Source organism: Chelonoidis abingdonii, chromosome 10 (assembly GCF_003597395.2).
Source record: "Chelonoidis abingdonii isolate Lonesome George chromosome 10, CheloAbing_2.0, whole genome shotgun sequence".
NCBI lineage: Eukaryota > Metazoa > Chordata > Testudines > Testudinidae > Chelonoidis > Chelonoidis abingdonii.
Genome location: NC_133778.1, coordinates 30,719,827 through 30,745,877, shown reverse-complemented (window position 1 = coordinate 30,745,877; position 26,051 = coordinate 30,719,827). Strand labels below are relative to the sequence as shown.

The 26,051-nt window shown below is 38.6% G+C and overlaps 1 protein-coding gene and 1 pseudogene across 1 annotated transcript; one reads left to right on the top strand and one right to left on the bottom strand.

Moving 5' to 3' along the window:
* The first annotated feature begins 1,062 nt into the window (after positions 1-1,062).
* On the top strand, positions 1,063-16,049 carry FAM171B (family with sequence similarity 171 member B). Its single transcript, XM_032791255.2, has 7 exons — positions 1,063-1,168; positions 2,013-2,105; positions 3,116-3,274; positions 5,606-5,776; positions 8,656-8,772; positions 11,590-11,713; positions 12,063-16,049. The coding sequence occupies exons 1-7, from the start codon at positions 1,129-1,131 to the stop codon at positions 13,381-13,383; spliced, it is 2,025 nt and encodes a 674-aa protein (XP_032647146.2). The 5' UTR covers positions 1,063-1,128; the 3' UTR covers positions 13,384-16,049.
* Positions 16,050-16,934: 885 nt separating this feature from the next.
* On the bottom strand, positions 16,935-19,320 carry LOC116831352 (zinc finger MYM-type protein 1-like; annotated as a pseudogene).
* Between the last annotated feature and the right edge of the window lie 6,731 nt (positions 19,321-26,051).

The following is a 26,051-nucleotide window of genomic DNA, read 5'->3' as shown; positions in this document are numbered from 1 at the left end:
AAACCTGGTCAACACATAATATTCCTAAATGATCACAGACAACTCTGAATTCATCACATAGGATAAATAATGTTCTGAGTTGCTGAGATTCTATTGGAAAGGCACAGCAACTTCTTTCATACAAGGTATAGGAGAATCTGGCTCCAGTCCAGCTATCATTTATTTTGGGTTTGGAACTGCAGCCTCTGTTGCTTCAGTGTTTCCTATCTCAGTATATTGTGTCCCATTAGCATTATCTTTTTTCCTCTTGGTAGGTTACAATTTTGAGCTATGACATCACTTTTCCTACAAAGCTGGCTTTGAAAGATGGTAGAAGAAAACCTAGAGAAAAGGACTTTAAAGAAAATAAGCATTCCGTCAACATAATTGTGCACTGATGCTAATGTTGAACAATCACAGTTTTCTTGTTGGACAAATGCATTTTGAATGCTAAAATTTGGGATGTGGGAAAAGGAGAAATATGCAAAATTGGCAACCAATAAACCACAGAATATGGTTACTTTTGCCTGTCGTCAGCCTGGTAATTTAAAATATGACAAAATATTGGTTCTTAGTTAAATATGAGCCGTAAGAAGGAATTTTTGCACCCGAGGCAAGGGTTGGCTCCAGGATCTTCGGCAGCAATTTGACGGAGGGTCCGTCAGTCCCTCTCGGAGGGAAGGACCTGCCGCTGAATTGCCGCCGAAGAATGAATGAAGTGGTGGCGGCAATTCAGCGGCAGGTCCTTCCCTTCGAGAGGGACCGACGGACCCGCTGCCGATTGTGGCTTTTTTTTTCTTTTCCTCCACCCTGCTTGGGCAGTAGAGCTGCACCCCTCAGCTTTGCACGCCCGGGGCAAGTGCCTCACTCGCCTTGCCCTTGTTACGGCACTGTTAAATATTATGCTTAGTCATTATCGGTTATAACCTATCTCATTTTTTTCTTTTTTTCATAGGATCTGTGTTTATGCTGAAAGTTCAAGTAAACGACATTATCAGTCATCAGTACCTACCCCAAGCAATTGTAGAAGTGTTTGTTAACTACACCAAGACAAATTCCACACTCACTGGAAACAATGGAGTAGTATTAATAAAAGTTCCCTACAAGTTAGGTCTAAGTTTAACTATTGCATCTTACAAAGAGGGCTACATGTTAACACCATTGCCTTGGAAGACTGGGAGAATGCCAAGTAAGTAAACCTTTTAAAATCCTATTATTACACTGTGTGCAATTGAAGCTTCTTTCTTCCTTGGCTAATCCATCTAATTGTAATGAACTGTACATGACTGAATGAAGTCAAAGTAGGTCATGACGGAATGCCATGTATTAAAGGTAAATGACCCTTTAGACTTGACAAAATTATAACATGGATTTTTAAAACGGAAATAATAATATTAACTGTTGTTGAAAATATCTGTCCACTCTGAGAGATTATACTGCATTGGGGACATGATTTGAAGAATGTGAATGCATGTGCCTATGCATATATATGTCATGTAATATATATATATATATATATATATATATACACACACATGTGTGTAGTTTTCATGTTCACAGCAGAGTGAGTGAAAGGCCAGCTAGGAATATCGAAAGTTTTAGGATTATGGGGTACCGAGAGGCTGAAATATCATTGTGGCTCAGAGCTACTGCTCTGAACTCTTCCATCTGTCAGTTTCGTTATGTTTTTAGCGATGTTTAGTCATGAATGGCCTGCTTTTAACTATCACATTTTGTTTTTAATAATTCTATTAGGGTGTGTTTTAAAGTGCCTGTTTTCAAAAAAAACAAGAGGTTGGCTGTCCAGGAACTCCAGCTATCCATTAATCCACGGAATGTGTACACCATGAACACTAGTAGTCCAGTATGATTCATCCCTGGACTAGCGGGACCGCTTAGTCCTTTGGTCTTCCCATTCCTTTTTTCTTTTCCCTCATTTGTTTACCTGTCTTCGGAACCATATGTTTGATCACAATTTTATTTGAAACTTTTACACATGTAATCAGATATTCTTAATGTCTGTCTTTCCACAGTATACTCATCTGTAACACTTTCACTGTTCCCACAAAGCCAAGCTAATATATGGTTGTTTGAAGATACAGTTTTAATTACTGGAAAACTGTCTGGTAAGTACAGTGCCACACGTGATCAGATGTAAATGTTTTTTGTATGTAAAACTATGTGCCTTAACTAGTGAATACAACTGTTTTTTGCCAACAAATTCTGTGGGGAGGAGTCAGTGACCTCCCAAAAGTTGTTGTTTTCTGTGCACTTAGGGGCTTATTCATGAATGTTTTTCCACCTTGTGCACAAATAGCCAAATCTTAGTTAGTAAAGCAATGGCTTCTGGCACCAGTTTCCACTAAAAATAAATAGCTATATTACTTATCGCCAAATTCCAAACTGGTGTACATTGACACAGCTCCTCTGAATTGGGGCTTTGCTATTTACATCAGCTGAAGAGCTGGCCCTCAGATTCTGTATTTATTGTAGCAAGCAAAGCTCCTTCCAAATCTTCCAGCCTTCCATGGATGTGAGTGTTATTTACAGCCATGTAGATGTTAAGTTATTATCCCTATATTTATTCTGTATTTCTGACCTTCTCATCTCAAATCATAAGAGAGTCTGAGTAGAAAGCTGCTGATTTTGCACTCTGAACGTGTAGGGATAGGAGGGGGAGGGGGAGAGAGATTAATGGATTGAAGACATGTCCTTTGGAGAACCAGCGCAATTAAAAACACCAGAAATCTCAGAGGAGCTCACTGCTCTGGTGTGCATGTGCATTATTCCACTGCGTGGAAAGGCTCTGGTAGTTTTCAATATGTTTACCCAAGATAGTTATTTGAAATGTATCTGCCTCAGGAAAGATTGAAGCTGGAGAACGTTTGCTGTAGTGGAGAGTGTTTAGAGAAGCCAAGGATTAGGGATGGGAGCAAGAAGAAATTATTCTGTTTTCAGATAATGTTGTATATATGCTAGCAGCAAGTACTGGCCTAAAATCTGGACAATTGCAAACACTGGCGAGTAGGGGTTTGAAACAGTGTCTTGAACAAAGGATTTCTGGACAGTTTGGCTATAGAAAGCATTAATTCATATTGAACCATTGCTAATTTAAAATGTTACTTTTTTTTTTTAGATGCCAAATCTCAACCAAGTGTTCAGTTTCCCAAAACTTTAATTAAACTTCCTATAAGCCACCATATTACAAACGTGACTGCCTATTTGACAGTGCCACAGCAGTTCTTGAAAATGGACAATTTTCTTTATACGACAGGAATTCTTCTAAATAAATCAGGTATGTTAAATTTGTTAGACTCTGCACTTTTAAAACATAATACATGTAAGTATGTGCTTATGTAAATATACATTCTGTAGTCATGCGGGCCTGACGCTGCTCCCATTTCACTCAATAGAAAAACTCCTTTTGACTTTCACAAGAGCTGGATTGAACCAATACATGTTATATTGTAGATAAGTAATTCACATCCCTTTACATCTCATTCACATCTACTAGCAAGAACACAATAAACACTTCTTTTCCACAGGCATAAATAGTCATACAGAGGGCCATGTGCTGATTCCCTCTCTGGGAGTTCCGCACATGCTATATAACCCTTAAGTGCAACCAAAGTAGGGTCTGATTCTGCAATGTGCAGAACACTTTCAGCTCCCATTGATTTTATTGGGACTTGAAGGTGTTCACAACTTTCCAGAATGTATTCAGAATTCTGTGGTGAGATCGTCAATAGTGTAAATTGGGTTAGGTCTTTTGAAGTCAGTGGAGCTTCACCAATTTATACCAGCGGAGGATCTGCCTATATTTTTCACTTTAACTCTATTACCTACTTGGCGTTGGCTCTTTGCCCCACCCAACATAAGGATAACACATAAACTGTCATTTGACTTGCAGACAGTTAATCCGTGCAGCATTATTGATTTACTTGCAGTCAATCCATGTAAGGCACTTTAAATATATGGAGAGCAATTGCAGAAATCAAGTATGTTCTCTACACACATCTGCTTCAGTGAGTAAAAATACATTTTTAAACAGTTCTAAGTTGTTTCATGGGTTGGTAGTAGTAGTATTAATCCTTAAAAACAACAAGGAGTCCAGTGGCACCTTAAAGAATTAGATTTATTTGGGCAAAAAAATTTCATGGGTTAAAACCCCACTTCAGATGCGTGGAGTGAAAATTACAGATGCAGGCATTATATACTGACACGAAGAGAAGGGAGTTACCTAATGAGTGGAATATCAATGTTGACAGGGTTCTACTGTACTATTAATTCTTAGTACATCTGCAGTGCTACATCTTTTTAATGCACTCTGAAATAAACCACCGCCTGCATTACTAATATTTATTCGTGCTTACTTTCTAATCCACATAGTTATGTTGGTATCCAGGAGATCACAATGCTGGACCCTTTATTCCATCCTACTTAAATGTTTCTTCCTTTTCTTCCCACTATACAGCAAGGCTCTTAAAAATTCACGACAGTTTTATGGTTTCGTTAATGTGATTTGGATGATGTCCTTGACGTGGCTTCTAACCAATTTATCTGAGTTTCATATTCCAGTTTGTATAATTTATACTTAATCAAAATTCTCACAAATACCAGTATCCTATTTGTGTGTGGACATTTGAAGATTTAAAAATAATTGTTTATAATACAAGTTTTGAACTTGAAGCATCAGAGATAAGTAGTGTTATTCCCTTAAATTCTGTCTAATGTCTTTTTAAATTATTCATAGAGCCTATTCCTTCAGGACTGTATTTTATAGGAGGTAGAGGCTGATATCTGATACACTGACAGTTGTCTCGCAACTAGTTTCTAACAGTGTGCAAAGCTCTAATATCCTTCAGCTACTTAATAATTCTGTTTGTCTTGCTTGAGCAACCTGTCACACTGTGGATTCTGAAGTATTTGTATCACATAGAATCTGTGTTATTGCAAATTAGAGCAAGAAGAACCAAGGGAGACAAACTTACAGCCCACACAATAAAGCAGTGCAAACACAGTGGTTCCGATGAATATTTTGACAAGCCATAAGTACTATACCTCATGATTAACTCTACAGAAACTTCTAAATTCGCAAATCTATCCTTTCAGTAAATTTTATTAACAGAGATGCTTAAATACTGGAAAAGACATGCAAATATATCATGAATACTGGAACTTCAGTTTGATTTATATGTATCACACCCCCCCCCTTAATATGTGTGGATTCACAAATCATTTGACTTAGTCTGCAATATTCAGTGTAGAATAACTAGTCTGATATCTGAGTTTTAAAGTACTTGGTACCAGGTATAGCTCCCCAAAAGCCAAATTTGCTTAATATTGTATTCTGTGAGTACTGTCGAATCAGCTCTGTTTAAGAGATATATTTCTCTTTTACAGACTTTAAATAGGAATTGCTGTTTACCAATTATTAAAAAGTATTCATTGAAGAGGTGCTTGAAACTTGAGTTTTCTCAAGTTATATTGACACCTAGTGGTACAGACCAGATATTCTCATGGTGGCTTGCCTTCAGTTACAAATGAAAACCCATTTTTAAAAAAATAGTAAATATGTTCTAGTGTGTGTATTATTTATGGACAAATTATTCCTTATGTTGATTAGGTTTTAAAAGCATTGAATTGACCCCTCTTGCTGCAATATGTGTAAACCTCCTTTCAGCTGGGAAAGAACTGAAAGTGACTGGTCCAATTCATATTACGCTGCCTCTTCTACCGACAAGTAGGGTAAAATCAGGAGATGCTATACCTGCATGGACATTTGACATGAAAACTGGTATGTCTGCTATATACTTTGGAATCTCACTTTAATGCTGAATATCATACACTACAATATATAATATTAGTGTGATGTAGAGTAGTTTAAATATGAGTGCATGTATCGAATAATATATAGCACTAAAACCTGTCAGTTCTGTTTTGCTTTTTTAAAATAGGGATATAGATACTTTAGCAGGATTTTCCTGGTTGTATATGTTTTAACTTGCATTTTTGTTTTTTCAAAAGGGCATCCCTGCTTAATGAATTCAGCTGTGAACCATATTTATATAAATAAGTTATATCAGAGTAGTTTTAAGGATCGATCACATGTTGATCTTTATTTTCACAATTCTGTTTGGGAGAAGATACATTTTTAAAACTGATGTAAAATTAAGCATGATGATAGTGTCTTAGCTGATGGTTTCACAGACATTCAGTATTAAGAATTATTTGAATATATTGTGCTCCAGAGTCAGACCCTTAATGTTCACTTGAAAAGAAGTGTTAACACAGGGACTGACATAGCTTTAGTCTGTTTTATTACTATTATTATTATTTTATGATTATTGCAAGCAGTTGAGAAAGTAAAATCGTTATATAGGAGAAATACTAGAATTGCTGTAATCTGACATACGAATATCTCCATGTCAGATATTTACAGTAACAACTAAATTGAAATAGACCAGTGATCCTTTGGTGCATCTGAGCGGGTCAGCAGAAAGGCAGAAACCTCCATAATGCATCTCATCTTGCAATACTATATTGACAGGGGGTCCTGACTCACGCTGGCAATTAGCCTATACCTGAAATATAAGCCCATGTATTTGTATCCCAGCTACTATAGATACTATTCTAATTCATATAGAGCTAATCCTGACGTATTTGCATAAGTAATATTTAAAGTGCTCTTGTGTTCTCAACAGGTAAACTGATTTTTCAGACTAGTTATAAGATAACTGAAAATTACATCACTGTGTTTAAAAGGTACTAAAGGGCAATTAAATTATAAATAAATATCCCTACATTTTTCTTAGTACATGCTGTTTCCTATGGAATAGAAAGTAAAAATTTAAAGAATGTTAACTCTAATATTAAAGGTGATTACAAATCTTTATATTACTTTGCATAGATATTTTTATTCTCACTCCAGGTAGAACTTTTACAAAGATTAATCCTCATGAGAATCTAGGTTATACTTCTCATAAAATTACTTCTAAAACTGGGGAACTAGGGTGGCCAACCTGAGCCTGAGAAGGAGCCAGAATTTACCAATGTACATTGCCAAAGAGCCACAGTTACACGTCAGCAGCCCCACATCAGCTTCTGTCCCATCGTCCGTCCCATTTCTTCCCTCCCTTCCCCCCGCCCCGTGGCAGTTAGTTTAGACTCCTGGCTGGGCAGGAAGCAATTAACAGTCTATAGCCCAAGCCCTTCTGGGCAGGGGCACAGTAACAAGCAGTCTTTAGCCTGCGCCCCCTAGCAATTCACAGTCTAGGGCTCACAGCCTCCTGGCTGGTGCAGGTCCGAAACGGGACACAGGCACTCCACCTAGGGTGAGTAGGCCACCACCTCGGGGGTGAGGTTAGTGGCAGGGGTACCCAGGCTCCCCAACTCTACCAAGTCCCAGTCCAGGGCCGTAACAATGGCAGGTGATCCCACCATTGGATCAGGAGGAAAATCAATGAAACTCGCTGACTCGTCTCCCAGCAGCACAACTGGACCAATGTCTGGTTTCCCTGGGCTACTTCCTACCACAGTCTGTTGGCAGGGCTCTGTTGCCAGAGAGTTCTCAGTCTCCTCTGGGTAAACAGCAGCTGGCAGGCCCCACAGCTCCTCTCCACAGTCAGTCTCCTCCAGGGGCAGGGTGCTGCACAACTTGGTCCCTGGTCCAGAGTCCCGCTGCGAGGCAGAGACATCTACCTCCTTCCCTGGTTCCAGCCCAACTGAGCTGGAGGGCTACCCTCTTATACTTCATGTCCCATCCCTCTCCTTCTGTCATGAGTGGCAGGGCTGGCCTGGCTCCTCCCACCAGGGGGCAATTCTTCTCTGTCAGGCTCAGAGGGAGCCCACTCTGCCGCACTACATTCTGGCTACAGTTCTTTTCACTTGAGAGTTTCACAGATGGTTACATAACAAACGTATCCACAGTTACTAAGTACACTTCTTTGCTATCTCTTCACAAGTATGCAAATGCAGTACCCTACCTTGCAGAAGCCTGACAAGCCCCCAGACCTGTCGTTTGCACTGCAAGACAGATGTTGTGGGATCTGTGGCCTAACAATAAGTCTTCCTTGGGCTAATTTAGCTGTTTCAGCTTAGACAATTTAAACAGAAAAAAAAAATGTTCAGTGCAGGTATTGTTGATCCTGTTGCAGTCTTAATGGATTACCGTGGCTTGTCCATTGTATGCTAATAACTAATGCTGGATGTTCTATTCATTGTACTTAAATTACCCACCTGTAATAAACTTAGGCCTTGCACTAAATTAGTAGAAGATATGAATTAAAATTATTTAGGTGCAAGTCTGTGTGTGAACTCTTTTTTATTATTAATAATTATTATTATTTTGGAATAAACTGGCTAAAGTCATTTAACAAACCACTAAATTGACTTTAGTCACTCTTATTCTAAAATAACTGTCCACTCGTAGAATTGCACTAAAATACCTAAATCAGGTGTAGGACAATATTTAGTTAAGTCCTACAAGTTTGTGTGTCGACCAGGGTTTAGTGTATAATATGAAAGTCCCAGAAGAGCTTGATTTTAAATGGTTCCTTTTTGATTTTCCATAGTTTTCTGATGACTTGCTTTGTGTAATACCTTTTTCAGTGGTAAAACCATATATAAAACAAAACCACGTCCTGTGTTATGTTTAATGGCTGCCTTCTTTTTCAGGTGCTTGGGTAAGTCGTGGGCTGGGAATGGTCAAGAATGTAAATGACCATTTAGTATGGACGTACGTTGCTCCACACTTGGGATACTGGATAGCAGCTCCAGTGCCTGAAACCAGAGGTATTGTATATTATTGGAACACAAAAATCGTTGCATTATCCAAATAATATCTTAATAGCTGTTTGTCAGTATAATTTTCATGTTGAAATATAGAGGAAAAATTGGGATGCAGGTGGCTTCAATTTGATGACAGTTATTGTTAATAAGATGGAATTCTTAGGGTGCCTCTGCTTTTGTATACAACATACACGTGCATACTTGTGTCTTTTAACTGCTAGTGATACAGCTGGCTTGGGGATTGCAGGGAACACAACCCAGCAAGGCCGTCGTTAGGATTTATGGGGCCACTATGCCCAACAGCAGCCCAGGCTCACCTCACAGTGGCGGTAGCAAAAGATACCGAGCCGCCCAGCCCATCTCACGGCAGTGAAGAGTCACAGTTCCCCGCAGAGACCCCTGTACCCTCCCCCTCACGCAGAATGCGCGGCACTGGCACATTTGGCTCTAAATATGGCTCCTGTCCAGGGACACTGCAGCACGCTCTGGGTGTGTGGGAGCTGACTTGCTCTTACCTGCTGTCATGGGCAGTGGGTGAGGCTGCCACTGGAGGAGACTAACTACCCACCCCACCTCTTCTGCCTATGGCTCCACTCGCCTCTGCCCAGGCCCTGCCCTCTCACCACTGTCTCCCTCCTCTCTTCCCTCCCCTTTCCTGCTCAGCTCCTTCAAGCCAAATCCCTGAGCCCAAATGAAGCAAATGACATTTGAAAAAAAAAACACTCTTCTGCCATTTCTTTCTAAAGAAAATGGGGGGCATGTTTTCCACTGCATGCCAGATGATGAAGAATTAAAAGCACTAAACTTGGGAATAAAAAATGTCAGTCACAAGTTTTTTGATATGCCCTGAAGTTTGTTGAGATTTATTTGCAGAAACTTTGTAGTGAGGGTGAGTCAGCTGTCTTGCTGAATACAACATTAAATATTATGGAACACATGATGCAGCTCTTCTCTGTTTTACATTTTCTTAATCAGTATTTCTAAGCTGATTTTATATTTTAAATGTACTCTTAAGCCTTCATAAAGTAATCATTACAGATTACTACATATTTAACTCACTGAAGCAAAGACATTATTTTAAATTAATCAGTCACAAAGGTTTAGTGTGTTCATAACAATGTTTATTTCATTTAGAAAAAGGGAACACTGATTTACTGTATGTGATCTCCATAACAATAGACATGTTTATGAAATTTCACCAACTTTAAAAAATATGTTTCCAAAGGATTTTATATCTTACTAGGTACTAAATTTGCTGGAGGGTTCTCTTAAAACTAGTTCATCAGATAGTCAGAAGTAAAGTAAAGAAAGGGAAACTCTTTGTCCACCTATCTGGAAGGAAAGGGGTGTTGTCCCTTCAAGCGCTCTCCTCAAGGGTATGGTGAGGGGAGGAAGAGGTGAAGGGAGAAAGAGATGGACAGAAAGGACAGGAGGGCTTTGGAAGCAAGTTTTTTTTTTTTTACTATAGTAATTAAAATTAAAATATGTATTTTAGATAAGGGTGGTCTTTTGAAGGATTTATTTAAAAAACAATTAAGTCTGAAGATCCAAGCATTCAAGGCTAAAGATGATTGTGCATCTAAAAATCTGTGCAAGGATTTTTTAAAGATGTGATTTTATAATCTTCACCAACTCGCTAATGAAATATTTTAAAAGCAAATTTTAAACTAAGGTCTTGTAGACTAACACATTTTGAGTAAATATTACAGTCATGCACAACTGTTTTTGTCAGTAAATTCAGAAAATGACAGTATATACCTGGGGGTTGGCAAATGCCTGTTAAATGGTTTCATTACCACTTGAATGGCTCTGTAACAGTTTCAATGTTGTGCTAATCTGTCTGGCAGGCTGGAAGGCTTTTTCAGTTTTAAGTTACTAGTTCCCCTTTGGAGGAAGGTCACCAGGCTGCAGCAGCCAGCTGTGGTGGGAGCTTGCAGGAAGGGTCAGCACAGGGATAGCAAGAGACAGGAGGATGGACACTAAAACCCAAATTTTCAGATGCCTTATGCAGCCACATGTGCTGCATTTGCCTAAGGACGGCCCTGCAACCCAGCATCACTTCGAAAGAGGAAATAAGATTTGTGGAATCCTTTCCAATAAGTTGGAAAAACTATTATTCTGGATCAGCTGGTGCCTCAGAACAGACATGGTCTCCCTCATCTTCCCCATTTTTAGATCTCTTGTCAGAAACATTTTTGATGCGAGAGAGAGCCAAGCTCTGTTAGTTATATATATTACTGCCATCTTCTGAGCGTACTCTAGAAGAGAAGTTATCAACATAATGAACTGAAAAGCAGCTGGAACCTTCTGTCTGTTTTAGCTCCTAGAACCATGTGAGGAGGAAGATTGGATTGGATTGATTGGCCCAGTAGTTACTGCTTATATAGAAGAATCTGAGCTTTCACATTTAAAGTTGTACTTATCCCTGAGTGTGGATTTGTATGGACAACTTTTGAATGAGAAAATGTGATTTCAGAATTTTAGAATTAAAGTAACATGATGTGACAGCAGCTCTGTTCGGGGACTAGGATTTTGAAATAAATTCGGACATACAGCGTGAACACTGTTTGGCTGGAACTGAGTAAATGCAGAGGCAATATGTCACTGTTTGTGACATCAGCCCCTGAAGTGTGATTTGATTTTGGTGATGGTTCCCACATTTCCATAGTGGCTAAAGTGACCAAATAGCAGGATAGTGCAAGGGAGCAGAACAGTGGCTAGAAAACTACAGTGCAATTTATCAAATGCAGTTTTGCATCAGAAATACAATTCTTAGTTTTTGACATCTAATTTGTTTGGTTTTGTGTTTGAAAAATCTAGACTCTATTATTAGTGCTGTTTCCAAGGACATAACAGCCTATCACACAGTGTTCCTTGCAGCCATACTTGGAGGTACTGTAGTCATTATCATTGGATTCTTCACTGTTCTTCTCTGTTACTGCAGGTAAGGAAAAAGAAAAGCTTTAATACGCTCAATATGAATTGAGTTTAAAATTAACAAATGGGGCTCTTTTGAGACAAAATAGTTGTTTTCTTAGTAATATCTAGGCAGTGCATGTGTTTAAAGCCTTTTCAAACTTACTAATGTAAATATCTACACTATATTAATATGCAGTGTAATCACAAATTATTTCAGTGGGTTTTGAACAGGTTTAAGTTTGTACTTACTGGCTTTCAAATTGTACTTCGTACCTTTTTAGTCTGTGAAGTCTTAAGTGCAGTCTGTGCTCATCACTAGTATTTTAATCATATGTCCTCCAATTATCGCCCCCCCCCCGCCTTTTTTCCCATAGGGATAAATGTGGCCAATCACGTAAGAGGGGAAAAAACACAACTAAACTGGAGGTCTTAAAAAAGGACCAGACAACATCAACAACTCACATAAACCATGTCAGTGCTGTGAAGGGGTCAGTAAAGCTAGAGGATAAATCACAATCATACACGCCCAAGCTTTCCTCCTTTAGCCCTCACGGAAAGACTTCTATGGAAACAGAGGACAAAAAGGCCTGGGACAGTTTTCAAATCTACACGGAAAATGTTTCATATCAATCCAATCAGAGTGGTCACGCAAGAAATTCAACCCAGCCCTTGGAGCCTAATGCTGGAGTTAGACAATTACAGCACTTTAACAGCAGTGTTTCTCAATCTCCCAGGGACATTCAAGACCAAAACAGATATCTTGCAATGAACGAAGAGATGTATGGGCTTTCCCATATCCCAGAACAACTAATGCATATTTATAATCAGCCTGTTGCCATCCTTCAAACCTCTGACCTTTTCCACTCTCCGGAGCAATTACATGCTGCTAAGTCAGCTACTTTGCCAAGAAAAGGGCAGGTAGTCTATAGCCCAGTGATGGAGCCCATGAATCGAGACAGCTATACACAGACATTGCCCAAAATGCCAATGCACTCTCCTCTCCAGCCCCCCACCTGCAGAGATGAGAAACCCACATTAGATGGTCAACAGGGCTTATCCTCACAAACTTCAAACTGGGGTCGATATACTAATAATTTGCTGGAGTCTGTTTCTGTTCCTGGGACACTGAACGAAGCAGTTATGACACCATTTTCCTCTGAACTTCAAGGTATTTCAGAGCAAACATTATTGGAGCTTTCTAAAGGAAAACCATCCCCACACCCCAGAGCATGGTTCGTGTCACTAGATGGAAAGCCAGTCGCTCAAGTGAGGCACTCTTTTATAGATCTGAAAAAGGGCAGGAAAACAGAAAGTAATGACACCAGCCTGGACTCTGGCGTGGACATGAATGAGCATCATCCCAGTCGAAAACTGGAGAGAGAGAAAACTTTCATTAAAAGCATGCATCATTCTAAGATCCTTTATTTGGAAGATTTGGATCTGAGTAGCAGCGAAAGTGGGACCACTGTTTGTAGCCCTGATGATCAGTCTGTGAGACACCTATTGAATGGAGGAAGTGGGCCGATCATAGAACAGCACACTGAAGAACCACCACAAAAAAAACCCACAACAAAAGGTCATGAGTCCAGTACTCCACCAGCTAAAAAAAGAGGTAGACCCCCTATGGCTAAGAAAGATAGTGAAACTAATATCTGGAAAAAGAGGGAGGAGAGACCACTGATTCCTATAAATTGAAACACTGTGTGTTCAGTGTTCTTGCTTTTTCTAGCAGTTTGTGGAGTCTTTCCTCTTTGCTGCTTGTTGTAAATTTGCAATGTTGGATTTATAAGGAGCAGTCAAAATGGTTTTCTAGTATCAGGTAAAGTTACATTTCTTAATGTGCAGACCAAGGATTATGATTTCAACGGAGAATTGGATATAAAATGTGAATTTATCACTGAGAAATGCTATTATGGTTTGTTTAAATTTTTCATTCTTGGGGTACACCTCTGGGGGTGCATAGCTAGAAATTTAGTCACTTTTATTTTTTGTAGGCATAGTTCTGGGTAGCGATGTTAAAGTGTTTCCAAAATGATGTCCCTCACTGGAGTGACCAGCAGGCTACTGTGTAGCATTTACACATAACTTTTACTGGTGCCCTGACCATAGTAATTCCTACTTTGTAGAAAGTTTCACTACATTAGTCTCATTGTGTTCTTGGAAATAATCAGGGACTTGGTATCTACTCCAGACACTTGTTAAAAGTCTGCAAAAATCTTCCCTTTCATGTGTTACTCAATGCATATTGAGTCAAATTTGGCTCTCTGTCATAGGCTATTGAGTTACTCCTGATTCACATGGGTGCATTTAGGATAAAACTTGATGTCTAATGAAAATACCTTCATAAACATGGGCAAATGATACCTTTTGCAGAAAAGATACTTTTAGAAGGGATGACCTGTACTGTTGCATTTATTCTCTTTTAAAAGTTTTTTAAAAACAAATAGTAAATTTGATCACATTGGCTAATGTGCCACTTTTTTTTGCTACTTTTGGTCGTAGGCCATGCAGCACAGAGGTGTTAAAAACTGATTGCTTATTGTTTAGACTTTTGAGCATATGGAAACTGAGCTCCAAACTTGGTCCACAGAACAACAGAGACACTTGATTATGAGTTATTACTAAGTTAAACAGCTACCAGAAGTTGTGAATGCATGAAATGTAAGTAACGTATGTATAGAGGAAGGAAATGTCTATCAAAATATATTTTTTGTTTTAAATGGTCATTTGTCAAAGTGATAGATTTAGCTTTGGCTAACAGAAAAGTAGACTCTCACACTTTTTAATGTGCTTCACATGAAATAAAGTATTTCCTGTGACCTTTAAGATGTTTCTCTGAAGAAATAAGTCACAGCATTTTGGCTTTAGCAATTTGATTATAAAGGATGGCTTTAAAAATTGTTATAGTAGAAAATTCCTTTAAAAAAAAAAAAGCTTTTTAATGTCTATATAGTATATATGGTTAAAGTAACAGAACTAAAATATGTGTACGCTTTGTGGACCTGGGCTGCTGTCACCTTCACTCAGGAAACAATACCATCAAACTCGGTGAACTGTTGGGCGTTGGTATCATTCCTTCTTTTACTAGAAGAATTTGCAAACCAAATTGCAAACCATACCATGTTTCTGACTCTTCCTAGTATGCCATTGCTTCATGAACATATGAAATCCTTATCGATCCCATGAATATAACAATGAAAAACAAAATGTTCAGAGATAAATATTAAATATGGTAAGTAGATTATTGTTTGGCCAACAGAAAAATAAATCTGAAAGATTACACAAGTCATCTGCCTTACAGGTGAGTGTGAGTATTTGCCATGTTCACCTGCCTTCAGGAATGTGTTTTGATTCATGTAACTAATTATTCATATAAAAATGTTTATAACGTGTCCTTCATCAAGTTCCACCTTCTGGATGGAATTTTTTTTCTCTGATGGATTCATAATAGTTAAATAATCAACCACACTTCAAACCAGATATACATTTAAAAGACTATTTGAATATCAAGCTTATAAATTATTGTCACTGTCAGTGCTTTCATTGTTGCACCAGTTCTGTTCAGTCCTTCAAACACGGATTCAAAGTTTCCATTGCTACTAATATAATGTCCTTGACAAGCAGTATACCCCCAAAATCAGACTTGGGGCACCCCTACAATGGTTTGCCTGTTCCGGTAACTCGATGGTCTGTTTTGGTGGGTAAAAGGAGGTGGCCCACCCTAGAGGAATTGCCAGGGTTTTACCATGGGTTCCCCTATGAGCTTCAGGAAACTCCCCAGAATTAACTAACTTTGTTTACCCTTAGGGGGGAGAGAGACAGCCTTCCGCTCAAAGGATTGACACTTAAGCAGTAATCATTGAAAACAAAATATTCTCTGTTTAAAGCACCAATATTCCTTAATACAATAGATCTTAAAAGCATATATTAAGAAACAGAAATACAAATTCTATGAACACAAGTATGTACATTAAAGTACCCAATACTATAGTGTCATATAGTTGGAGGTGGCTTAAGTGGTTTCGTTCTACAGATGTAGGATGCTGACCGTAATTTTAGTCAAATACTGTACTTTGTACATAATAACAAACATACATACATAGACATCCCACTTTATCTCAAGAGGATTTGAAGAGCAATAACTGTGTTGGGGACTGTCAGAGTATTATTCCCACTTTGAACTTTAGCGTCCAGAAAGTGGGGACCTGCATGTACCCTTCTAAGCTTAATTCCTAGCTTAGATCTGATAACGCTGCCACCAACCAAAAATATAGTGTTTTGGTACACTTTCTGTCCCCCAGAACCTTCACTGGGGGACCCAAGACCCAAACCCCTTGGGTCTTAAAACAAGGGAAGATAAACCATTCCCCCTCCTTTCCCCCTCCCAGACTTTCCTTGAGAGATCACTGTGATCCAAAAAAAACTTTTTTCCTTGGGGGGGGGGATTTTTTTTTCTTTAAAACAGAGAGGAATTAACCTTTCCCCCACCACTCCCTGGTGAGTTCAGCCCAATCCCCTTGGGTCTTACACAAGGGAAAAAAAATAATCAGGTTCTTAAAAAAGGAAAGCTTTTAATTAAGAAGAAAAAATAAAAATTATCCTGTAAAACCAGGATGGAAATGTTTACAGGTCTAAGCTATACATAGACTAGAGGACTCCCTCCCCGTAGCCTAAGATACAATTACAGCAAACAGAGGTAAATACCCTTCCAGCAAAATACACATTTGCAAATTAAAGAAAACAAACATAAAACTAATTCACCTTTCTGCCAGTACTACTGTTCTGAACATGAGAGACTGTTAGAAAGAATGGAAGACAGATCTGGTTGCACGTCTGGTCCCTCTTAGCTCCAGAGCGAACAAAGAACATAACAAACAGCACAAACAAAGACTTCCTCCACCAAGATTTGAAAGTATCTTGTCCCCCAATTGGTCCTTTGGTCAGGTGTCAGTCAGGTCACTGAGCTGTTAACCCTTACAGGTAAAAGAGACATTAACCTTAACTATCTGTTTATGACGGGACACTATCTGTCAGTTATTTTCATTGAAGTTCAGTACATCTTGCAGTGATGCATTCTTTTGACTTGTCCTGCAATAGCGTCCAATTCATGCACAAGTCAAAAGGCATCAATATCTTGGATTCCTGTTGCAAAGCTTGCTCCAGATTCAAGCAATGTTTCATAATTGCTTTGTGTATTTGCAAACTATAAATCATATAGGAAGCCAATACTGAACTAATTTGCTGCGTCAATGTGAATCTTTCTTCAACGAATGTATTGCTGTGTTGATGACTGCAAAGTAAAAGTTCACTTTAAATTTTTCTTTCGATTATATAAATAGCTTTGTCATCTGCTCATATGTGAGCTGCTTCCTCTTTTTTCTAATACGGATTGTGATCTGGTTCAAAAGTGCCGGTACACTCCAACTCTCCGCAAGTTCACCTGCATTTGTCAATGTTTTCTCAAAGTCTGCGTCACTTCTCGCGCCTACAAGAAACTCTTGGTTTCTCCAAGTTGATTCAATGGCGTCACATATGTCAAATTCTTTCACCTGAAGTGTTTGTTAGTCATGTTATCTCAATAATATGTCATACCACACAAGAAGAACCAGAAACTTGAAACTAGAAATAGTTTTTGCAAGATCCTTTGCATCAACTCGGACGTATTGCCAGATCCTTTTAGAGTAGTGTCATCATAGATCTCTATCAGAGCATCATAGATTCACCAAGTTGGATAGTAAGAGGTTTCAAGGCATCAATTCGACTTTCCCATCTTGTTCACTCATTGGTTAACTGTGATATGTGGTGTATTAGAACTTCCCACACGTGTAGAAACTGAGGAATACACATTAAACACAAACTAATCAAGAAGGCAGTTGCCTCCAAGCAACACTTGCAGCATCTATTAACACACAAATTGAATGAATGTGCACTTCAAGGAGTGAAAAAGGCTCAGGATTAATATCCACAATTTTTCATAAGACGGCCATATACTGGGTCAGACCAAAGGTCCATCTAGCCCAGTACTCTGTCTACCGACAGTGCCCAATGCCAGGTGCCAGAGGGAGTGAATCCTAACAGGTAATGATCAAGTGATCTCTCTCCTGCCACCCTCTCCACCCTCTGACAAACAAACGGGAGTCTAGGCACCATTTCTTACCCATCGTGGCTAATAGCCATTAATGGACTTAGCCTCAGAATTTATTCCAGTTCTCTTTTAAATGCTGTTATAATCCTAGCCTTCACAGCCTCCTAGGTAGGAGTTCCACAAGCTGACTGTGCACCTGTGTGAAGAAGAACTTCCTTTTATTTGTTTTAAACCTGCTGCCTATTAATTTCATTTGGTGACCCCTAGTTCTTGTATTATGGGAATAAGTAAATAACTTTTCCTTATCTACTTTCTCCACATCATTCAAAATTGTATATACCTTCACTGGACACCATTTTCTTTCCCTTTCATATTGCTCCAATTGTCAGAGCCTTGACCACGTAAGTTTTCTATAGGCAGTGACATCTCTTCTAACTGGTGAAGAATAGTTTCTGTCATACAAGCTCCAGTTGTCTCCATAAGCGACACAAACCCCAAGATGTGTTCCTTTATGCATACCGATTCAGTCTCATTTTCTGTCTCTGAAGTAGGCCTGTCCACAAATCGAATGATCATGGTCATTTGTTCAACATGGCCTGCATCTGATGTTCAATCTAGAATGATCGAAAAGTATTTAGCAGCATGAGCAGATGCTAGGATTTTTTGTTTGATGGCATTGACTAGAAGCTGAATAAGCTCATTCTGTATGTCTTTCACTAGGTAATGTACATGTATCTCCTTGTCCTTAATCTTGCAAAGATGCTCATCATAAGTGGGTCAAACAAAGCTAGATATTTGACAAATTTGAGGAAGTTCCCGTTACCAGAAGTGTGCAGTTTTTCTTGTGTTTCCTGAAAGGCCAGGTTTTGCATACCAAGAACTCTGACCAAAGCAATCAGACGTTTTAGTATTTGTTGTCAATACTTTTCTTCTTGCTTAATGAAGCATAAATGTTCTTCATCAATTGTTCTGTTGTATTTCAATCGCAGTTCAAGTTCCTTCCATGTTTGAACATTTGTCAAATGTTGACTGTTTTTCTCGTTCCCTGAAAGAATTGCAGACATGTTTGTCCAATCCCTTGAGCTTTTTTCAGAAAGAGATGATGCGCCAATAATACTACTGGCAAACAACTTGCAGCGGAAGCAAAAGACAGAATCATTTGATGTGGAATACTGCAGCCACTGACTGTGCATTTCTTCTCCATTAACAAGCCTATGTTTGTAATGAATTGTTGAGAATTTTCTTTGCTTACTATCTTTGGGGAAATCGAACTGCTGAACCTGTTCTGGCCCATGTTCCTCCAAAATTTGTCGGACTTGATCATCGTATTTGGCCCAAGTAACAGGATCGCTAAAGCTCAAATTCAAACAAGTGACATTTTCGCTTTCACGTTCTTCCAAGTTTTGATCCTCACGTGTCTCATTTGATTCGTCTTCAATATTCAAATTATATTCTTCAAACTTTTCTTTAACTTGTGAAACTGTCATCCCCACCTCCATCTCTGCTTGATCCTTTGACATTGGACTACCTTCGTCTCTGGCCAGAGGACATAGATACTTCAGAAACAAACCTTCTTGCTTTCTTCCTTTTTTTGCTTATCAGCCTACGCTTACAAAATTGTGCCCCAGACAGTTTTTCTCTATCTACCAGGAGGCTGCATCAACTGAAAATGAAAAACATGAAATTGTATTCCTATCAGTTCTTTTTCTTGTTCACTATTAAAAGTAAAGGATAGAGAATACATGTCACTTACTAACTATGAGTCACTGTTTGAATTTTATTAACTGTTTGACGTAAACACCGATTAAGAGATGAAGATGACTTTTCCTTAAAATTAAGCAGTGTTGATTGTAATCAGAAATACACCCTTTTTAGTTACGTATACTTCCTTCCTTCAGTCTTTCAATCCAAAATCTACATTTTAGTCTACCTATGGAGTATCCAATTATTGTTAATAAAATTAGAATGGCGGATACTCCGTCATACAACAACTGACAATATCACTGACAAATTTCAACAACCTACACATGCATATTTGCACATGATAAACATATACACTCAAATACTTAACACACACACACACAATTGACACAAAGTATTAGCGAAATGATGCCACAGCAGTTGCCAGAGTCTTAGATTGAAACAACTCAACAAAAATAGCCTTAGTCAGCAATCTCTGAAAACTGGTAAACTTAGCATTATAAACAGCTTGTCAGAATGGGTAATGGCTGCGTGCGACGAGAAGAATGATGTCATTGCCACTTTGTACCATAGTGAAGCAGTATGCTTGTGCCTGCAAGGCAGAGCTGGTGTAGGCTATAAAAAGCCTGTCAGATGGGTAACGGCTGTGCGGTGTGGAGGGAGGACCCCTCAAGGCTGCAGTGGTAGCAGCTGCAGATAAAACGCAGCATTGTCGGGATAGTTACAACAGAAAGCGAGAGTTGAGATTCAGACCTCCTTCCCTTGCTCCCTAAAGTTATCAACAAAACATTGTCATTGTCCAAATTTTTACAGCTGCTCTATAGCTGTGTCTGCACAGCTTCTTCTCCGCACAGGCCCAGGAGATCCAATATCTCCTGTGTACTCTGGCAGGTGCATGTCTGGAGCCTGTAGCTGGCATAATTGGCATAACCAATTGGAGAGCTGCTAGGTGTGCTTTTTTTAATGGACAATTGAGAAAAGGCATTTCAAAAATTCGTGGAGTTTTAAAGGTGGGAGGGCTTCTAGTCTCCATGACCCCTGGACAGTGGAGTTCACAATTGTGATCAGAGTGGTCAGTGTTGGGCATTGTAAAAAGAACACTTCACTTTCTCGAAGAAGCATGATTCTTCAAAAGATTATTTTTGCTGTTGCCTCATGTAGTGAAAAACTAGGTATCACTTACTCTGAGCGTAAACACAAAGAGTTAAGAATGTGTGTGCACAAATGTACTTTGTATTTCATAGAATATCAGGATTGGAAGGGACCTCAGGAGTTCATCTAGTGCAACCCCCTGCTCAAAGCAGGACATATCCCCACACAGATTTTTGTCCCAGATTCCTAAATGACCCCCTCAAGAATTGAACCCACAGTCCTGGGTTTAGCAAGCCAGTGCTCAAACCACTGAGCTATTCCCTTCCCTGAGGGTCAAGTTTTGTCAGATGCATGGGACAGACTTCAAATAAGTAACTTTATAGCCTTTTTCCCCCTGTGGCTGCAGTGTGTGACTTGCGGAGCTCCAGAATTTTCCCACCTTAGAGTAGCACACCAGTTTCAAATCTCTTCTGTCCCCCCAAAAAAGGTAATTTACTCATAATGTGTTTTAATGCAATATAGCACATTTCTCAGATGAAGCACTTCTTTGTAATGAAGATAAGTGACTCTGTTGGAGTAAACTGAGAATATTAAACTTACTGATGTTTTCTTAGGAGCCAAATGGAGGTAGTTTTCCGTTAACTTGTCAAACACCATCATATATAGACAAACACCAGAGGAGAGGAATTGTTTATTCCTGATGTGAGGGGACTGTTCTCAAGAATGTACATAGAGGGTTCTGATTAGAACACAACTATGTTTGGCATCCTGTCTGCATCTGACATCCTGAAAAAAATACTTAAGTGTACGGCCAGATTTACTAGTCAAACAGTGAGCATGTTCGAGCAATGCAGATCTGGGGAATCTTCTCACAACCAGACCCTTGTAACAAAATCCATGACGCAAGAAGGAAAATACTTTGAGTTCCACTGTCTTGCTCACATGAAGTGATTTGTACCAAAGAGGAAGAAATTGCCTGTGGATATTCCACAATAATTGAATTCATCCTCACATTGTCAGTCTTTGTTTTTATTATAACTAATGAAAAAGTAGGTTAATGGTAGATTTTAATGTAGCAGTCTGTAAGTTAAAATGCAATTACCTCTGTAATAAGATAACTTTCAATGACTAGTACTGTATTTGGAACACTTTACACTGATAGAATAAACAACCTAAGCATGGAAAAGCTGAAGAAAGTTAAACTAGCCTGCTAAAGTGCCTTCCTTTTTTCCCAGAGAATTATTTTATCGGTAGGACACTCCACTATATAAAAAGCACATGTAATTTTTTTCTGTTAGCCAAAAAAGATCATTGCTAAAACTGTCGTTTCTGTAGTTTTTGAAAGCCAAATCTAGTGTTTCATGTTGGAACATTGACTTCTGCATGTAGATAACAACACTTGTTTGCTGTAACTCATGTTTTTACATTTGCTGTTCAGGAATTGTTGAGAAAATGTTTGTTGGAAAGAAGTTAGAAATTATCAATGAAATCACATCTCTTCGGGGATTTCAACAGTCAAGATTTTTTTTTCAACACAGGGGGCCTAATTCTGATCTCATCTCCTTAAATCAGGGAGTAAATGTGTTGAAATCCATTGATGTCAAAGTATAAAACTGATTTAAAATGAGATCAATATCAGATCTAATACATTTATTATCTCAAATGGAATGTACACATAGTTAAAAAATTGTACATCCTAGTTTAAGTGCTGAGCTACCTGGCTAGCAGGAGGTGGAAGCAGCGTGGAGACAGGTATTTTATGACTTAGAATGAGGGAGCTCATTTTAATCACACTGTTGAGCCTGACTCCACCTTGCTTACATACTCAAGAGTTCTGCTGCTGACTTCCCAGTCGTTGCCTTTAGTGGGCCTTTGGGCATGCAAGAGATACAGGACTAGGCCAGTCATGTTTAAAAAGTGACGATGCTATTCTTGAAATTGTTTGTATTAAAATGTAAATGTGTGTTACTCTTTTGGCCATAGCCACTCTGCATTCTGCAAGGATTTGGGATACTATATCAGTTTTTTAATGATAAAACCTTTTATCCAAGCTTTTTTATTTACTTTTAAGAGAAGCATTAAATACTTCCTGCTAAAAATCTGAAGCCATTCACCCCTTTGTAGTAAACCTTTCCAAAAAAAAAAAAAAGCTTGTGCAGTAATTTCATGTTCTCAACATTTTAAAATTTAAAAATTTAGTTTTACCAACTGAAATTTCTGTAATTTCAGTCACAAATTAAGATTTATTAAATCTCTATACATGTTTTCCAAGTACTTGGATACATTATTCTTCAATTAAACTGATAGATTCAGTTAAAGCACAATATGATGTCAGACTTTAATGCATATTATGATCTCAAGTCTTTTGTAACAATATTTTTACAGCCTCTTTGCAGCTGTGTTAGGGAAAAGGCCCTTTTTAATGCTCGCTAGCACATGAAGCTCACAGAGCCCAGTTCTGTGAGATGATGAAACCCATGGAGCTGATGACACAGGAAGTGCTGAGCATCTTACAGGACTGCGCCTTAAATGTTGAACAAGCACTTCATTGCCTTGGCAATCATTTTCAAATACATATTCTTGTAAACATTTATTTTCCATTTCAACCATACTTGACATTTTGCATCCCTCTTTTTAAGTGTTTCTATCTTTTGTATCCTTTTGTCAGGTGTCTTCATGTCTCAGAGTATTTACTACAGTACTACTGTATTTATTGCTGAAAATGTAATTAAGATTTGTAAAACATTATAGCTCATGCAATATAATAAAACAGTTTTTAAAAGTTATTGCTGCCTTATTTTTAATTTACATTTAGAATTTCTTTAAGAAGCGCATATTATTCAGGAGCACACTCATTTCATGTGAACTTTCTTTGCTAGGTTTATAACAAGAAATTAAATTTTCCCACCAAATCACTCCTATATTAAGAACTTGTCATGGGTCCCCAAAACTGCACTTACTATTAATTTGTTTACTTAGGCTCCAAATCCTAAGCTCTGTGTAGGCAGACAACTGTGTCCTCAAAGAGCTCACTAAAGGATTGAGACCTTATGTCCTAATAAACCCCCCTACTGACTATATTTAGAGCATGACTGAGTCCTTACAATGGGCGTGATTCTGAAAGGAGCTGACCCACAATTTCTACTGACATCGCTGGGAACTGCAGAAACATTCTCAGACCCAAGCCCAATTTTTTTGGCTCATTGCAGTCCTGGTTGCATAATGTGCTCTGCTTCAGAGAATCTCAGGATTTTACCTCCAGCACAGAGCATGTCCTTTGAAGTCTATGTCGTGTTATTACACCTATTCCCTTCTCTTTTGGTCTCGAGTTACATCTTTGGGGTCAGTACAATTTTTTTTAAATGTCCTTAGTCACTAGATTGCTCATGACTATAAGGATAAGCCCTAATTTCTGTTAATGTCAGTGGAATGTTGACTGTTCACAGACAAGCCAAGACAAGGATTAAAGAAGATCTGAAATGCACTCCACAGAATGTTATCTAAATAGTCTGGCTTTATTGACAAACCTGGAAGTCTAAGAAAAACATTGTAATTGTTTTGGAACATCACAAAGACAATACCTAAAGAGAAGTACTTGATTTATCAATAAATCTAAGATTTGACATCTTCCCTTGTCCTGCCCATCTCTCACATGTATTTTGTCTGTGATCAGACCCTTCATTGGGCTAGGAACTGTACAGATGTACGAGACAATCCCGAGAGTTTACAGTGTAAATGTCAAGACACAGGATGTGAAAGAGGAAATACATTTTACAGATGAGGAACTGAGGAATGAAGAGATTAAATGACTTGACTAAGGTCCATAAGAAATCTGTAGCAGAGCTGGGAATTGAACTGAGATTTTGACAGTGCAGGGCCTCAACCAGTTTCTCATTTCATAATAGTCCACTTCCCTGAGAAAATGAAATTGGAAAATAAGTATGAGCTATAATCCCACAATTTAACAATTAAATTACAATTATATTTTATCTCTTCAGCAGGTGCATAGAGTGCTTTTGATGCACAAATGTAACATTATAATGGAAATTAGAGGAGACTATACCCTGTTCATTCTCACGCTCTCTCTGGTACATACTTTGTTGTTGTAACTTTAAACAAATGTTTGCTACCGGCTCCCAAAGAGGTCTGTGGACAGCACACTGTTGGTGGGAGAGCTTCTACCACTGACATAGCTTCTGCCGTTCACGGAGGTGGTTTTATTATGCAGATGGAAGAGCTCTCTACAGTTGACATAGAGTGTCTTCACTACATTCACTGCAGCGATGCAGTTGCATTGGTACAGCTGCACTGTTGTACATATACACATGGCCTTAGATTGTTCGTTTGCTTAACCCCCTAGAAAATCATCTAATGCCCCCAGGTGATGTAATCTGTGGAGCATATACATGTCTATTTCAAGAGCTTGAGTAGCCCTTATGACCTCAATGACCCTGCTCTTGGTTTCTGGTTCCTTGGACCAATAACTAGTGTGTCAGGCCTATCCACATAAACCTTTGGCAATTACACCATAAGGAAAATAAATTTCTTGTTTTTTTGTGGTCTGACCAGTAACAGACTCACCCAAATGTAGGGTGCCCAGATAGCAAGTGTGAAAAATTGGGACAGAGTGTGGGGGTAATAGGTGCCTATATAAGAAAAAAACCCCAAATATCAGGACTGTCCCTATAAAATTGGGACATCTGGTCACCCTACTCAAATGTTTTATTAGCTAGGAGGCCTGGTATGAGTAACTTGAGTTAGGACAGTAGGGTCAACGATCCATATTTTGCAGCTTTTGAAGTCATCAACTGAGGAGTTTACCTACGTACAGCAAAGTAAAAAAAACCTCTGTATTCTGATGGGATACCACCTATCCAATGGCCAGAGGAATGGAAAACACTCAGTTTTTCAGTACCAGTATGCTCATTCTCTCTCTCTCTTTCTCGCTTAACAGGTGAAGAATTGTTTTTTAGTTATACTTTGGGATTCAAATGAAGGAGTGCTGTCTTTGTGCAGGATTGATTCACCTAACCAAATTTGTAGAGAATGTGCTTTAAGCTGTTCTAGTTTGTTGTATTCAGCAGTAACTAATTAAATGTCAAGATATTGGCTGATACCACTGGGATGGCTTCAGGTACTAATCCTAAAGAGATTTTGGCGTGTGTGTCATCATATAAATTAAGCTTAAATTGCATAAAACTAGGAAAAGAATAAAGAGGACCAGAGAAGGGGAGCAAAATTAGCAATTTCATGAGAACTGAATTTTTTGTGGTACATTTTAGTCAAGCAACAGCTTCCCAAGGGTACTGTATTGATTACCATCATTTTACATAAAATCAGATTACTGCCATGAAATTCTGATCTTAAGTGCTGTTTAGGACTTGATGTTTGTGTAACTTTGGCTAGAGGTATTTGAATTTGTTTCTAAATTCCATATGGCTGCAAAGATCAGTTTTAGGAAGGGACAATATCTCTTTATACAGTG